The sequence below is a fragment of the Charadrius vociferus genome, unplaced genomic scaffold, assembly GCF_000708025.1.
Source record: "Charadrius vociferus isolate BGI_N301 unplaced genomic scaffold, ASM70802v2 scaffold230, whole genome shotgun sequence".
Taxonomy (NCBI): domain Eukaryota; kingdom Metazoa; phylum Chordata; class Aves; order Charadriiformes; family Charadriidae; genus Charadrius; species Charadrius vociferus.
Window position 1 is genome coordinate 1583569 of NW_009646500.1, and position 17874 is coordinate 1601442.

General features: G+C 36.0%; 1 protein-coding gene across 1 annotated transcript in view; it reads left to right on the plus strand.

Moving 5' to 3' along the window:
* The window catches only part of TBC1D32 (TBC1 domain family, member 32), a 94148-nt gene that overhangs the window by 47856 nt on the left and 28418 nt on the right, over positions 1 to 17874 (plus strand). Inside the window, exon 25 of the mRNA XM_009883278.1 lies at positions 9390 to 9515. Within this exon, the coding sequence (XP_009881580.1) occupies positions 9390 to 9515 (126 nt within the window). The remainder of the gene's footprint in view (positions 1 to 9389; positions 9516 to 17874) is intronic.

Here is a 17874-nt window from a genome sequence, read left to right on the forward strand (position 1 = left end):
AGGATTTTTTATTGTTGGCTGCATTTGTAGCTAAATAAATTGGTTTGGTTTTGCTTGTCTGCCTTTGTGCAACTGTCAATCTGCAAAGCTCTGTTTAGTAATCTAATTCGTATGCAAACTTCAAGATTAACCTTTTAGCTCGTCTCAGGTGGGTGACTCATGAGATGCATTTATATCATCTCTCTAGTAACTGAAGGAAGTCAGTATGGTTAAGATACAATTTTCTTGTACACTGTTTTTGTGATTCGGATCCCTGTGTTTACAAAGCTTGGTGGCGTGTGAAATAGACAGCATTTAGGATATTTGGTTTCCGCATTGAACATCAATTTGGAATGCGGGCAGACTGAAGAATCCTTTGAAGAACTATCTAGGCAAAGCAGTTTAATTCATACAGAAAACTGTTTTAAGGTTTTAATTTGCATAGACAATGCAAAAGAATCTGATGAATGGTTTATAGTAAATAAATCACTCTTTGTATTTGTTCATGTTTTCTGTATCATTGAGATGTACTTGTTAGAAATTATTTGTGAATTTCCTTAGCAGATACAGATTTTCAAAAGCGATAGAAATTCTTCATTAACTGTAGAATATAAAATAATCTGTTTACAAATATTTAGAAAAAAATAAAAAGGTGATTCCTTTTTCTGACAAGAGGAAAGGACATGTAGTTATAAAAGAAGGGAGTCTTTGTATCTTAACTTTAGTAATACTGTTCCAGGCTTCCCAAGGCAATTTTCATAAAACAACAATCGAATCACCACAAAGTGGGTGCCCAGTTGTTTTAAATATGTCTTTAAGGAGGCAGGCAGTATTGCTCTTAGATTGGAAAAGCATATTTTATTGTAACCCACAGAACCTCTCTGTTCTCTTGTTCAGAGCAATTCCATTGCTAATCATTAACTAGTGGGGTAATGGAATAGAGATTGTACTTAACACTTTTGTGGATGACAGCCAGCGAGGAAAGCTTGGGTAAAACTTTTTGACTAACAGTAAATTTGCTGAAATAAAGTTTCAAAGGTTTGCAAATGTGTTTGATGAAGTATTGAATACTCTCATTTTAAATGACATTTTTGATATTAAATGTAACTGAAGTAAAAGACTATGTCACTGAAAAATTAACAGAATATTTAGTTTTATAGTCAAACAAAATGTGTTGTTTGCTGTTTGAAAAATAACAAAAATAAAATATTGAAAATGTTCTATTTCAGTTCTCATTTTAAAAAAATAATTATTCTTTCACCAAAGTGTGAATATCTGATTTGCCAGACTGAAGCTTTCAGGATGTGTAAGTTATTTTGAAAGAAAGTATCAGAATAAATAGATCAAAAATGAAAAAAAAATGAGATTCATAAATTGCTATTTCCAGTGCTTATTAGAGAGAAATCAAGAGCATGAACAGAAGATCGGGATGATTTGAACCGCATTCTTCAGCACTACGTTATGGGAGTGGTAGGAGTGCTCATTTGCAAGAGCGGGTAAAAATATGATTATAAGAAAGGTCTGTGAGTTACATTTATGCAAGACAGAACATGGTTTTTGTCAGTTGAAGGTGATGAGTCCTTGGGTGGAGTATCTCTAGCAGGGGCACTGCAGTCTAAGGAAAATAGGTACATTTGAGGGATTCTAGAGCACAGATACAGATCGTGACTTTGAAATGTGATATGTGGGTATAGATTGAAATAATTGGAACTGGCTGATGCTGAAAAGGCAGAGGTCATACAAGTCTCCTGGTATGTTAAAAGCAGTTATAAGGAGGACAGATTCATTGTTTCCGTGTCCCTATGCAGAGAAAAAAATAGTTGTCTTACTTGGCAATAAAGATTCATTACAAATGAATAAAGAAATGTTCTAGTAGTATACATCTGGAAGTTCTGAAATCATCATTGGAGGTTTTAAGAACAACTTCTTTGATGTTGTGAATATGCAGAATTCATGTTGTGTGTTACACAGCTTGCTTGCAGGTTTTAAAAACAGTTTAGGCAAATACTTGTGAAATTTTAATTCTGCTTCACTGCAAGGAGGTGGACAGGGTTCACACAGACTTCAGAACGTCAAGACTTGTGCAGCCATGCAAACACTTGTACGCTGTATGAGTGGGAATGGATGACTGCTTTGTTGTATCTGTCACCGAAGATCGAAGGAAGGCAGCAGAATGTTTCTGCAATTCCCTGAAGCTGTCTGTATTCAGATTTTGTGCTGCGGTGTTTCATTATGTAACCTGTGAGGTATCATTCCTTTCCTCTTTTTGTGGTATCTCTACTATGTGAATGATTAAGACTGCTAGATTCTTAGTGCTGTTAAAGAATGTATAGTTCTTTGGCTGGAAAGGCTGTAACTGTAGGTTTTATTCTGTCTGTGCTGACCTCTTATTTACTTCCTCTCTTACTAACCATGGACACATCTTATGAACATGGACACCTGAAGCTTACCTTTTCTTTCTCCTTTGAAAATTGGTCCTTTGTCCATCACGTAATTGTGATGTCAGCTGTAAAAACATAACCAGAGTTGATTTTTGTTTTTAAAAATGTATCTATAATATGGATATTGGAGATGGCTGGGAAGGGAGGAAAAAACAGAAGGGTTACAGATGTGCACTCAGATATGGTATTACTCTCTCTGAACATGTTTCTCTGCTGACCCTCCCTTCAGATGGAGTTGAAGGACAGATGCAATAAGAGAACCTTTGTTTCCTAGGGGTGTCTCTCAACTAATGGAAGTTGCCTTTCAGAGTGTGAGCTGAAATTACTCTGAATACTTTGGAATAGCGTGTCTGTTGCTCACTGAAAAGATTATGTACTACTGAGGTCAGGGAGCAGGAAGCTTCGTTTCCACAGCCCTAGACGTCACGTAGCCTGTGACTCTATCTAGTATAATGGAAACCATAGATAAAACTTAAAAGTAGCATATGAGGGGTGGTCACTGAAAAGGGCTTATTCATACTGAGTTTTCTACGAAGAAAACCTGCAGCACTGGCACCTTTTTGATTGTTCAGTTTGTGGGGAAAAGGCAGGAGGACTAATTAGCTGTAAGAAAAAGCAGGGCTATGCTAACCCTGCAGAGTGCCTGGAACATGTGTTTCCCTGCACCAAGTCCTGAAGACTGCATCTTGGAGAGCTTTTTTTTAACACTCTTGCTGTTATTTTGTGCTGATGTAGTGCTCACAGACACTGGCAACAGGATATTTTGCCTCACTGGTTCAAAAATGAAGCTATCATAATTTATGCTGGTAAAATTAGTAACTACATTGGAGTAGTGGAGTAATTCCTCCACTCGTGATGGCACTTTGAATGGGTAGGCTCACCCAAAAACTATATTTGTATTTGAGGAAAATCTGTAGTTCTTCACTCTTTACAAATATCTGCCCTGGTTTTGCAGATGTTAGACATTTGCCTGTATGGTATATGTGTCTGTAGGAAAAGGTATATAGAAAAATAAACTTCCTTGGTTGTGTATTAATATGCATGAATTATTTCAGCCAGTATTGAGAGTTGGAAAACTATTGGATAGCAGAATATTAATGGTTCAGTTCTGTCAAAGATAATTTATAGTGAAGCTTCAAATGATTTATGGGGATCATTATTTACATGTGGAAATTAATTATGCCATTTCCACCTGTTTACACTGCAGCAAGAAACCCTGTTGCTTTTCTTTTGTCTTAATTGTTCAGTTATTGTTTCAGTAAGATAATTTGAGGAAGAACTATTAAGTGGTTTTCAAAGAGTGTTATAGTCCTTCGTTATTCAGAATACAACTATTGGGTTTTTTTACTTTTAATAAGCTAGTGTAGTTAATATTACAAGTTAAACTTTATTAAATGGTAATATTCCCTCTTCTATTTGCACAGAAGATCTATTTTCCTTTTCTTCTCCTAGCTCTGTAGTTATGAGAGTTGGTGATGAGTGTGACTGAAGAATAGTGTCTACAATTGTCCTGCAATAACGCATTCACTGCTTAGCATTTCCATATACGTAGGCAACCCATCATTCACTAATCTTACCCTCTTCCGGACTTGTACAGTCCAGAATTGCTACCAAAAATCTTCTGTTATAATGTTCTTAAAGTCTTTTGATGTTTAATCCTGGCCACTGTACTCTGAGTTCTTTGCTTTATACTCTAACTTGAATGGCAACATGCCGCCATGTTTCTGTTGGTTTTGTTTTTTTTTAATCAGATTTCTTTTCAGACATGTTTTTTTGGTTTTTTTTTTTTGTTGGTTTTATATATCTACCTGAAACTAGCAGTCTCTCTTTCTAATTTTTTTTTAAAACTTTCTGTGTCAAAGAACCAGCTATATTAGCTTTCCTGTTATCCAATTTCACATAAATATCTTCATCACCTGCACTTCTTTGACTTGTCCTTCTTTTTGTATTTGGTTCAGTGTTCATGTATGAGCCTGTTGCCTTCCATTCTTTAAGAAGTCTACTCAATTAATGGAAGGTGAAAGAGAAGCAAGTGGACAGGTCTATCAGAAATGTACATGGGCTTTCCTAGAATATATATCCGTGTATGGATTTGTTTTCATGTAGTGGTCAAATATAATATAGTCAGGTTACTCGATTATCTCTAAATGTATATTTTGAATAAGGTACGCATGGATATACAGATCTTAGTTTCTTAGTCACAGAAAAATTCTTTTATCACAAAACACCATCAGATGGGAAAGGGCTTGTGGCATTTCTGATGTTTTCTAAAACATTTATGTCCTAGGTCTTAACCTAGGAAAGACACAAAAGGTAGCTGAAGATGTATAAAGCAGCATCTTTTAGGGAATGGGATCAGTTTAAACTTGCAGAAAGTTATGGTGTGGTGGTTCAGATTTCATACATGCAGGTAACCGTAGGTTATTGATAGTGCAGTTAAATAGCTTCATAAACTAGTAAACATGGGTTTGTTTTTTGGTTTTGGTTTGTTTTGTTTTTTTTTTTTTACAAGTCTACATAGAGCAACCAGTGCTAGCACAAAGGAAGGGATGGGATGGGAAAATATAACCACATATGAGGAAGAAAGCAGGACTGCAGCGGCTTATTAAATTGACATAAGCTTGTCTTCAGTCACACTGGTAGGGTTGAAAATATTTAAAAGCTCACTATCATCAGAAGAGGAAGGTCTTACTCATTTCCTTCCTCACTTTTTCTTTTCTTTTTATTGCTGGTTTGTTGGTTTTTTTCTTTTTTTTTTTTTTTTTTCCTTTTTCTTCCTCTGTTCCCTCACCTTCCGTCCTTCATCTCCTTCAGCAGTTCTGGTATTTCTTCCAGAAAAAAACAGTAATTCAAGTCATTAATGTAAGATAGCTAGTGAACCCATTTAGTGATGTACAGAAAAGAGAAGATAGAAGAACAGGACTTCTCTCTTTTGGCATTGACAAGTGTTTAGATCATCTCTAGCAACAGTGTGAAAACCCACCTTCAAGTAATAAGCAATATGCATAGCCCAGGACTGTGTGGTAGCTGGAGTTCCATCTATCTGGTAATACTGTTGGGCACGTTATACTTGCTGACTGACTTCTGAAAGTGAGCTGGCATTTATTTGATCATGAGTTTTTTGGAAGTAATTTTCATTTAAAAAAAACCCCAAGGTTTTCTTTTTTTGTACTGTGATGACCTGCTGGAGGAAGTGGTAGTCCATGTTTAATGGCAAGCTGTTAAGAGAGGCAAGTAGTTTAGCTGAAAGAAAATAGGATGCTGTAAGTTGCTAGTTACAGTATGTAATGGATGTATTAAATACATGGTTATGCTATAGTATCTTGGCTGCGTGGATCTTAAGCTTGTTTCTCGGTCATTTCTGTTTGAACATTCATGGCACTCTCTGAGGATCCAAAGTCTTGTATCCTCCTTGACTTGGGGGAAGAAAATCCACTGGTTATATAAAACAAGTTCTTTTTTTCAGTAGGTCTGTCACTATTCTAGTGACAGAATACATATCTGTGGTAGTTATATTTGGTACGTATTTCAAGTTGCTTAAGTTCCTTTTTTATTAAATACTACCTTCCCAGAGGAACCTTAAGGCAAATACAGTGGTCTATGGTCTTTTGCAAAATTTCAGAAAAGACTAATACTGTAGTCTTTATTTCCGTATCTTATTGTTGGAGGATAAATTAACATTGTAAAAGGTTGCATGTTTAAAAGGTTGCATGTTTAAACAGTACAATTTTGGATTCATTGATGCTGCTAGATACTAGCATGTGTGCGCTTCAGCAATCACAAAATAAAGATTTAATTTTGTAAAACCTGCAGGAGAGGAAGAATATTAGAGAGACAAAGCATGCAAAGAAAAATAGGGGTCAAATCAAGAAGCCAGAAGGAGTCAGCAGAGATGGATGGGCCATGATCTTGAAATTCTGTTTTCTTGAAATTATTGAGGGATTATTTTTTTTTTTTAATAGCTTTATTTATTCAGAGGAATCAAAGTTTCACCGTGGTCTCTGGTAGGTTGACTGATTAAATCTCAGCTTGTAGTCTGTGATCCTTGTCTGCCAAACTGTATTAGTACAATCCTTTAGGAAGTAAAATAACTATTTACGTTGTAGAGGAGTGCTGCTTTGCAATTCTAAGATTTCCTTCTATCTTCACCTGTTATAGCAGGAAAGGGCAGAGAAAGAACTAGAAATCCTACTGATAATACTGTAAGAGTAAATCCTTCTCCACATTAAATTTTCATACTCATGTAAGCTGTTCTAAGCATCAGTGCATGTTATTTGGAAAGATACTGACTGGGGACTTATTCCTTTATTATCCTCAAATAACTTTCAGATTAATTTATTTGGAATACTTATTAACAATAATAATTAAATTACTATAATAAGCTTCTTTTGAAATACTATGTATAATAAATTCCAATGATAGGGAGACAATTTACTGATTATAAATCATTAAGGTCATCAGATCAGCTTAAAATAAATTATACTCAATATTGTAGTGCTGCTGAAAATATTGTAATCATCTGAAAAGAATAAGATAATTTGAAAATAGTATTTTGTTTGTGGAAACAATTAAGTTTCATTGGAAAACTGAAATACTATAAAGAAGTAAAAGTAACAGCAAATATTCTAAATAGCCATAGACTGGCCCAAACAATTGTTGCATCTTTAATTAGAAGTCACCTTTCATGACTGAATTCATCTCTACAGTGTCCAAAATGTAGAAACAGAGCAAAGGCGAGCTGGCAAGGTATGAAGCACCTTCATCACCTTAGTGAACAATTAGTAGTAGTGTCGGCTATGATCCTTTCCTAATGATGGGAACTGCATGGTCCCGCAGCAGAGGAATTGCGCACAACTGGAGTGAGTTCACGTGCATTTACCTTATTACAGATAACATCTTTATTTTTCCCTTCAAGTTGACCAGAAAATATTTCATAGCAGCGTCAAGTGCCGTGGGAACCAAGCTGCCTGAGGAGAGGCAGCCTAATTGATTGTTTCCATTTTGTAGGGGTCAGTACTTTCTGTTAGAAAACTGAGTTTGATCAGTTTTATATTGCATAAAATTACTTCATAAAATGACTTGGCATTTGAACTTGAAATTTGTTCTGCTTTCAGAAAAATAGAATTTGAATAGTCAGCCCTTCCCAATATATTAGCATTTTTTAACAAACGCTGCATATGGGAAGAAATTATTTGCTCTTTGATTTCCCAAAGCATATGTATGCAGTCTTTTAATCACTACCTTGCATATTATTATTCAGTGTGCTGTGTCATCATGCATCATAGTAGCATGCTAATATTTATTGTTCAGTGTGAATTCCAAGATAGACATTCTGGTTGCAGAAGTTGTTTGATTTAAATAAAAAATTCTTAAGGCTTTAAGTACAGACATCTCATTGTTGAAAGCCAACAACATTTTCATGTATGATTACACATGCTGGTTCTACATTTGTCACTGTGATTCTTCTGTTTTCAAACCTCTGAGACTCAGCTAGTTGTGAAATTTACTGCCTCAGCCTGTGATATTTTTTTCTAGAAAATTGCTAAAGTATGTGTAATTTCCTTTAACTTAGTAGAAAATAGAGGGGAAAAAAATCCCTTTTAGCCAAGAGAGAAGAGAACATGCTTACTGTCCTTTTGTCATTGCATCAATGGCAATTTTAATTTTGAAGGCACATCTCCCTGTTGTAAAGAGAGAATGTGTCTTTAATAACAAGGTAAGAGTAACAGTAAGGAGCAATCTTTGAATTTCTTTCTTTGCATTTAAAAGGAATCTTTCATGAAAATCTTTTTGTAAACTGTTCTGCAAATTTGTTTTATAAGCAAGCTGAACATATAATGAAAAACGTTACCTGATACATTTGTGCCTCGTATATAAAAATTGTACCAAAATACTGCTCAGGTAAAAGGTAAAGCATTCAGAAGTTAGAAGGTGCCTGAGTTATATTCTTGCAGCCTCTGACAGCACCAACAAGCAGCCTGTGGCCCTGGGCTGGAGCATGCTGGGTGCACCTAGATTCTTCAGAAAACTCGATTAAAATTCTAAGTTTCTCTAAATATTAATGGAAAATTTGCAAGGTCACATTTCAGCAACAGCAAAAGTCTACTTTAAGTAGACCTTTTGTCCCAATTTTAAGTCCTTGTGCTAAAGTTGGGAAGCACTGGAGATTATCTGCAGAGCTAATGTAAGAATTCTCATAGCATGGGCAGCACAGTGTATTTTCACAAAACTTACTCAATAGGTATGCTTAGCACCTTGAAGGCATACACATATATGCCATAATATCTGGCTATATTAGAGGCATCTGAAGGAAATCTGCTTACAGAAAGAAGCAGGAATTTTCTATGGAACACTGTTGTGTTGCTATCTTATTATGCTTTATTTCATGTTCTACAAAATAGTGCTGCCACCTCACAGTTTTATTATTAAACCAATGATATTGGGTGGAGGATCTTTGCTTATCCTCTATTTTAGATTCTCAGTGGTGAAATCACATGGAAATACCAAACTACTTTCTTTAAAATGCCTTTCCAATTCTTACCATTTCAAGACAGAGGAGTAATAACTTTAGAGGAGTTACAAAATGTGTCTCAGTAATGTCTTAAATGTTCAAAACCCACCAGTAAAGTAGAATAAGTATTTCTCTTCTGTATAAAGCAGAATGTCATCAACTTTAGGACTGCTTCTCCAGCCTAATTGTCATAGGATAAGAGATACTTAGTCTTTTCTTCTTAAGGTTTGAGGTCTGCCAAAAATACCAGGCAGTGACAGGGCTTTCGGCTGCATCTGGCTTTCCTGTTCTTCGTCGAAACAGTTTCTAGTTTATGAATCTGCTTCTTTCTACGGTACTCTGTAACTAATAGCTTCTTATTGCTTACATAGTAAGTTTAAAAGAAAGAAAAACCAAAAATTTAAAAAAAAAAGTAAAAAAAGGAACCAACATAATAACTCATTTTTCATTTCTTCTAGATAAAGATCTTGACAAACTCTTATCACTCTTAAAAAGTCCAGAGAAGCAAGCTGGGTGGGGAGAAATTTGTAGAAAACAGTTCTGCAAAGTGATGAAAGCCAGGCCGGATATCATCAGTGGAACAAGTGAGTATGACTTACTGAGTTTAACAAAGCAAGCAACCAGAAGGCCACTAGTAAGCAAACATTCTTTAAAGTTTCATTGAGGATTGCATTTTCTATACAAGTAGTCAATAGTTTTGTGTTGATGATGAAAACTATTTCAGTGGGATTTTCCTGAGTGAACAACTATTTTTCTCCATGGACATCATACCTCTGCGTTGGCTGTTTTCAATGAAGTTTGATACAGAAACAGGGCTCAAATATAAGTGTTTCTTTCAGATCTCTAAACAGTTATTGAAATGCTGGGAAATGATAGAGAGCACCTCAGAAAACAAACGTTTCCCAGGGATCAGTGAATGACTTAAAAGATGGGTTCAGAAGTTATATTAATGTCCAATTTCAGTAAAAAATTCCAGAATTAAGCCATACTGAACATCAAAGAAATCACTCATTCAGGTTTTTTATTTTCATATGTATTTTCTAGTGAATAGTGCACTCACGCAGGAGCGTTGGTATAGATCAGTTAAAACAATAAACCAGACAAAACAAACACAGTGATCACCCATATGACATAAATGATCAGAAAACAGATGTAATAATTCACTTGTAGTATCATATAAACTTGTATAGCAATAAAGAAGCTAGGTATTTTCAGAAATTGCTGGCTTCCATTTCTGTAAGAATTCTGTTTATGGTCAGATAGTGCATAGTCTCACTTTTTGGTTACAGATGACAAAGATTTCCCTTCAAATTCTTTAGGTAAGCAATTAATACAACTGACAGTGAAGACAGATGAAGTATCTTCTATATGGGATCAAAGTAACCCAGCATTTGTGTTTTACATAAGAGACCTGAATTTTATGCTGTTATATAGCAATATAAAAGTTATCCTGTATAAAAGTCATTTATACAGGAACTGATTAAATATAAAAATAGTTAATAAGAAATTTGTCATTTGTATAATGTGGTTATTGTCAATAATTATTGAATGTTTCTAGATTCTGAGCTTTCTGTTCTTCTTGCTTGTTTGAAACAAGCTTGAGTCTATGGTCTTAGGTGATCGTAAATTAGTCGGAGCTTTCACCTTCTGCTTGCAAGAATGTATGTATAGACAGAATACATATGCATTTGTATATAATGCTTATATGCATTTATAATACACATTATATTGTACACGTCCATAAATGCATGTATTCAGACAGCTTTGTGAAACAGGTGAACAGAGATTCATTCCATTCATTCCATTCATAAAAACCTGAACGTATTTTATATGAACTTCTGCTAGTATAAGAAAAACAAATTGAAGAGTAGCAATTAAAAAAATGCTAGATGTTTCTGGCAAAATTGTACGTTTACTTTTCTTGCGTGGCTGATCTAGTAGTTCAATAAGGAGTTTTTTTGATGTTACATATTGTGAAGCACAAATAATTTAGTCTTTGTAAAATCAATTTTATTTGAATGCAGCATATTTTCTAGACTGATCTCTTCCTGGATTATATGAAATTTTTGTTAAAAATTGTTAGTCTGTCTTCCTGCACCTAAAAGGAATTACTTGTTGAAAAAACTTATTTTTACAAAAACCAGAACGTACATTTAAAGTTGCTAGCTTACAAAGAAAAAGAAAAGTCTTTCCTTTTTGCTTTATAGTTATCCAAACACAGCTTCAAAAACCTATATAGGTTGTTTTCTGTAACTTTGTTGGGAGGTACCAGAAGCTAGAATGAGGAATTAGAGAGAGTCATTAAGATGTGATAACCCATAGCAAAAAAATTATGTTTGCTTCTGGATAACTGTTTCCAGCTGAGATGGAACAGGAAGTAAAAGTCAGCAAGAAAGTATCTGTTGTTAAGCCTCACAAGGACTTCTACAAGTGCTTTCACAAACCACACAAAAAAAGTAAGTATGAAAATATAATCAGAATAGCATAATGAAGCACTATATAAATAAAAAAAAAAACCCACCCCGTGAAAGGATAGTAATGTTTATAAACTCAGTGTAAGTACTGGTAATTTAAGGTGGATGCAAAGCTGTTCAAATGTTGCATATCTACTTGGAGATACTTCAGAAGCAGCAAAATATCTGCTGGCTGTGTGGTCTGAGACAGCATCATGTTCATTGGCACTATTTTATGAGAGACAGCTGTGCTGCTGTGTATCTTTTGCAGCATGTAAAGCTCTCCCAAATTTCATAGAATCATAGAGTCATGTAGGTTGGAAGGGATCTTTAAGATCATAGAGTCCAACCGCCAACCTAACACTGCAAAAACCACTACTGAACCATGTCCCTAAGCATCATGTCTACATGTCTTTTGAATACCTCCAGGGATGGTGATCCAACCACTTGCCTGGGCAGCCTGTTCTAGTGTTTGATAACCCTTTTGGTGAAGAAATTTTTCCTAATATCCAATCTAAACCTCCCCTGGCACGATTGTCTTTTTGCTTGTTACTTGGGAGAAGGCACCAACCCCCACTTCTCTACAACCTCCTTTCAGGTAGTTGTAGGGAGCAATAAGGTCTCCACTCAGCCTCCTTTTCTCCGGACTAAACAACCCCAGTTCCCTCAGCTGCTCCTCATAAGAGCTGCTTGAGACCCTTCACCAGCTTTGTTGCCCTGCTCTGGACATGCTCCAACACCTCAATGTCTTTCTTGTAGTGAGGGGCCCAAAACTGAACACAGTATTTGAGCTGTGGCCTCACCAGTGCCGAGTACAGGGGGATGATTGTTTTCCTAGTCCTGCTGACCACACTATTTCTGACACAAGCCAGGCTGCTATTGGCGTTCTTGGCCACCTGGGCACACTGCTGGCTCATACTCAGCTGACTGTCAGCCAATGCCCCCAGGTCCTTTTCTGCAGGGCAGCTTTCGAGCCATTCTTCCCCAAGCCTGTAGCGCTGCATGGGGTTGTTGTGACCCAGGCATTGTGACCCAAGGCACTTGGCCTTGTTGAACCTCGTACCACTGGCCTTGGCCCATCAGTCCAGCCTGTCCAGATCCCTCTGCAGAGCCTTCCTACCCTCAAGCAGATCCACTCTCCAACCTAACTAATTTCAGAGGACTGAGTGTCTTCAGTGCAGAACACAAGAATTCAAGACTTTCTCTTTAGTTACACATGGAGCAAACTGAAGGATTCCAGAACGAAGACGCATACTTATGCTTCCTGTGCTGGGCCCTTTCTAAGGGAGACTAACATAAACAGCAGTTGAACCAGAACATAATCAGCAAAGACTACATTGGATTCAATGACTGTATACTGTAGCATGTTTTGATTTTTTAAAATATTTTGTGGTCTGGTGTCAGGATTACCAGATGCTGAATCTATAGAACCTTCTTGAACTCCATCAGAAAATTGTTGAGCAAACCATATAGTATCAATATGTCTAGTTCACTCTTCTGGTGTTGATTACCATCGCGTTGACGTGGTCAGTGTTTTTGTGCTAAATGCTATGGTATTGCATAACCTTTGGGAACATCCATCCCTAGATTGGCATTTTCACTGCAAAGCATCATCTCTGACTGTAGCTTTTAAGTAATTTCTGTGGTCAAACATCAAGATGAAGTTTTGAATGGCTTTATCGAACCACTAAAAGGACATGCAAACCTTCCTTAGGCTTGTATGTCTTTTAGTGTGGCAGGACTGAAAGTGTGGGATTTTTCATGGTCATCTAAAAGCAAATTGTATTGTAGGCAACCGGCCGCTACGTTCTGTTGTTCTAAGCACAATAAGACAAAGGCATTCTTCCAGTTGTTTGTTCTATAAAAGTGCTATAGATTTGTGGATGCTAGGGATATAGCTGCTTGTTGTTGAGCGGCTTTTTGTGTGTCTTTGGGTCACTTAGATCAGCTAGGGAAACATGGACAGAGCGTTCGGTCAGGTTAAGTCTTGGCCTCTTTTGGACTACTCTTTGCAATACTTGTGGCCTCCCTGAAGCATCTTTAGTACAGCTAGATAAGAGCTTTCTATGTATTGGCATCTAAGCTTTGGCAGGAAGCGAAACAAGAAAATCAACTCCTCTGAAAGACAGGTTAGATTTATGTAGAAAATTATTAGTCTGTATAAATCTAGGCTTAGTATATTGCATCTTCAAATCATTCACATGATTGGGAGGTTTGGTTTTTTTTGAACCAGTATCTCAGCTTCACTATTTTATCCATGCCTTTTTCAGTTGTCTCCCCCTTCTTGCCTTTCAGATGTGGCAGAAGGCATTTCTGTTATTTTCAACCCCGGCAACTCCTTTTTTATCTGTTCTCAGTTAGTGTTGTATCAGCAGCTGACCTCTCTCCTGTCTGGGCAGATTCAACTGTCTCTCAATTCAGATTCAATTAATCATATCCTCTCTTAGGAGAGTTTAAACCCTAAGTAAGAGAAATTAGTGTAGTTGCGGAGATCATATAATTACATGCTAACATTCTTCCCTTCGTAATGAGACATATCCAGTCCCCAAATCCTAATCATTCTCCTCAAGCTTTATATCCATTTGTGGATATGTATAGGGGTAGTAAACTCAGCTAGAATGACTTGCTCCATGGAGTCATTCAGAATTTCCATGGCATATCTTTGTCAGGAATCTGGACTTAGATCACCAGTATTCTTTAGGGCCTATTAATTTACCTCTGAATTGTTCATTCTTAGAAAAAAAATAAAAATGTGTGAGGCATATTTTTCTTTTAAGATAATTTTAATCAGGCAGTTACTCTTTGAGGCTCATCAACTATTAATGCCTACAAAGATACAAAAAACATAGGAGCTGTTGAAATTGTGTATGAGATCTTACTGGAAAACAGAGGATTTTTCTTCATTTTTTACAAGTTAAATGGCTGATAAAAGCAGAGTGGTTATGATCAACACAGTGTTCTGGAATCCATTAATGCTTTGCGAGCTCTGCATCATCTGAGGTAGCTCTGTCAAAACATGCTGATGAAAACTACTGTGATCCCTTGAGACAGCGTCATTGTTTGTGATGTCTGTGTGCTGCAGCCGTTAGCAATTGCTGCAAAAAGTTAAGAGTAACTGCAGAACTTTCCCCATAGGATGAAGAACCAAAAAGATGGATTTTTTTCAGCAGGTATGACTGTTGTGTGTGGTTGTGGTTTTTTTATTCAGGATAACAAAATGCTAAACATTGGCAGTTCATCAAAATAGCCTAATCAGTTATTGTAAATGTAGCTTATATCAAAGTATAGTTTACCCTCCTTGTTGAGATTCTAGTACCTGTATCTCAGTTGTCACCACTCTGCCTTTATATAATAGTAAAGATAGTAGGGACTTCAGTTTTTGATGAAAAGGATCTGGATTCAAAGACAATGAAATACTACATTTTTAAAGCCATTATTAGCATGTTGCTCCTTGTTTTTTAAGGAGAAAATTATTTAAATTTCAGTCTTCTTTAGGTCGAGCTATAGAAGATTTGACTTACTTTAGTCCTTACTTGATTTTTCAAGGAGTCTTGTTTCAGAATTAGAGTGGAACAGTGGGTCTTTTGTCTTGTGCAGGAAGAACAATTGCAGATCAAAACTTCTTTCTTCTGTCCCCCAAACCAGTTTGGAGCAACTTCCAAAGGCATATCTTGTAAGCAGTGTAAGTGCATGTGAGTGTGCGTGCATGTGTGTGAAGATTACGACATTTGATTAGGATTTGAAAGGCTGCTTTTTCCATTGATGAAGAAGATACTTATATATTGGTATAAGATATGCAACCTTCATCTCTAATGGAAGCACTGTCAGAATTTTTATTATCTTGGTTTCTTCTTTTCACAGAAAATGCAGGCTGTTCCTTTGCCATTTCAATGTACAATAATTGAAAGTCTCTCCCGTTATCTTAGAAATTCAAAAAGTCCTCTTTATTGTTGCCATTAAGAATGGAATTGCCAACTGTGTTTTTCATAGATCTATTAAACGGAAGTATGGTTGATGAAGTTGAAAATTTCTGACATTACTCTTACAAAGAAGTCAGCTGTCCAAGGTTTTCACTCTTGAGTTTTTAACTTCTAACACAAGTCAAGCATGGCTGCTGTTAACTCTTAAGAAAGTTTTTCTTTTAAACTCCTCTGAAGCATCTCTGGGTTGGTATAGAGTATGATTCAGTAACACTAGTTACATTAGAGGATCTAAAAAAGTCTGATGCTTTTTGCAGTTTTTGACCTTTTTGGCATAAACCTTTCAGAGTAGGCATTAGATAACCTCTCATGGTGGTTACCTACCAAAACAGTTTTAATCACATGAATTTTTTTAGTCAGTGTTCTTATGCAGTTTAGAAGCCATTTTGATTACCTTTTGTACATTATTTCTTCAAGGGAAAAAAGCCATCCTGTAGGAATTTAGGTGTTTTATGAGCATACTGAAGTCATTTAGGGAATTTTAAAACTCTTGCATTTAGTTTGTATATGATTACACAGTCTTAAATTAAAATTCTCTTTATTTTGGAAGTGTGGATTACATTTGCATGAGGTAATTTCCGGTCTCTTAAAAGCTCAATGTTAATACAGCCAGGCTACCATAATTTAAGAAAATCAACTTTTTCACTGAGTTGGCTCAACACAACGCTAGTCTCTAACTGTGAACATAACCTCTGCATGAGAATATGGGCTTTTAAAACAATACTGACTGTACTGTACAATGAACTGTCGTAAATTTCTTTTGTCTACTTTTCCAGTTCAATGAAAAATCACTGAGCCAGTTTCCACCTTTATAGAGATTTTCAGGGAGTGTCCAGATGGCAGCTAAATAATTTAGTATTAAAAAACAAAAATTAAAATAACTACTTGTCATTTTGCATGGACATTCTTTCAGAAGAGACAGTGTCCTGTGAAAACCCTCTATTTATGTATTAACCACATTTGTTTTGATAAATTCTTACGTGTATCTTCCTCTCTCAAACTTGATTAAAAGATTTTCAAAGATCCTGATAGGCTCTTAGGTAAATACTTTCAAATGGGGGAAATCAATTTAGTGTTTGAGTTTCAAAAAATTGCATGGCAGTTGAGCTGTCACTTCTCCCATTAACTCAAGCACTGAACTGACATATTCGACTGCTAGGTCAAGCGTGTGGATGCCTTCCAACAAAAAGGGAAGAAATGTACAATGTTCTCACTTGGTTTTAGATTTCCTGAATTATGTGGTATTTTAGTCTTTTTAACATAGTTCCCGTTTGTTGTTATGGTATGGTATATTTATATTCAATACTCACAATGCTAATACAGTAAACATCTAGCTAGTTACAAATTTTAAGTTTATTTCTCCTTTTTGCTATCTAGAGCTCCAGGTATAGACAACCTTTGTCATTTTACACAAGTATTTGTTAAATTGTTTGTGGACCAAATTTCAGTAAGCATGTTAGTGAAGATTAGTGAGATTGTTTATTCTGTTTATTCTCAGAAAATGAATAAACTGTTACTCTTCTATAAAATAAATTGGGTTTTGCTAGCCCTGTGTGGTTTATTAACCATGATTAAAAATAGCTATATTAGGTTTAATTACCAGTTTCTTCTCTTCATAAAAATGCATAAGAATATAAATTACAAATGTAATTTTTTTTGTTTTGATATAGTAGTCCTTTGCAATGCAAAATTAATTCTGTTGCTGTTTGAGTTGGCTACTCTAACTGCAAATCCGTGTTTAGCTGTTGTAGTGAAATTTCTTTTCCCCTTTGCCCTACTCATCAACATAGTATTACCAAAACTCAACCTTTTAACAACTTTTTGTGGACTCATTCAGTGTAAATTAATTTTTGTAAATGTTTTAAAGAACTAATCAAGAAAAAAAAATCATGGCTTAATGTCAGCATGTTAGCTTAAAATGGTTGGAAGAAGAGGTAATTGTCTTTTTGATATCTTTATCTTCATTATTTTTTCTGGCATAACAAGCATCAGACTGTGGCTGGGGATTCTGTCATCTTCCTTCTCCTCCTCACGCGTGACAGAGCTTGCACTGCAGTCTTCTCTGTTAGCTTTCCTGTCAGCAAGGCTTGGTCGGGAGTTTTCTAGCTTTCTCCATTGTCGCTCTCACCACAGATTGTTACGCCTTACTTCTGCTGCTACAACTGTTTGTACAGCTATCTGCTAAAATGGTTTAGTGGGATCACTCTGTCTAAAAGCATGGTCCCACAGGTGGTTTTGCTGGAGTTGTGTGCAGGAATGGGTGACTAGGGGTGAAGCTTCAGTGCTGTTAAATTCAGCTGCTGCCAAGGAAATGGTGACATGTGGTCTTAAAACAGGTGATCCCATGGGTAGCAGTACTCATTACTTTCTAAATACACTTCCTCGCTTGGGTTCATGTGAAAAGAATGTTATATCACTGTTCTTTAAGTCCTGTTTATCATGACAACAACAGCTGTTTTGGTATCGTATTTACTTATAAAAAAATGTTCATTGTTGCTATCTGAAATTCT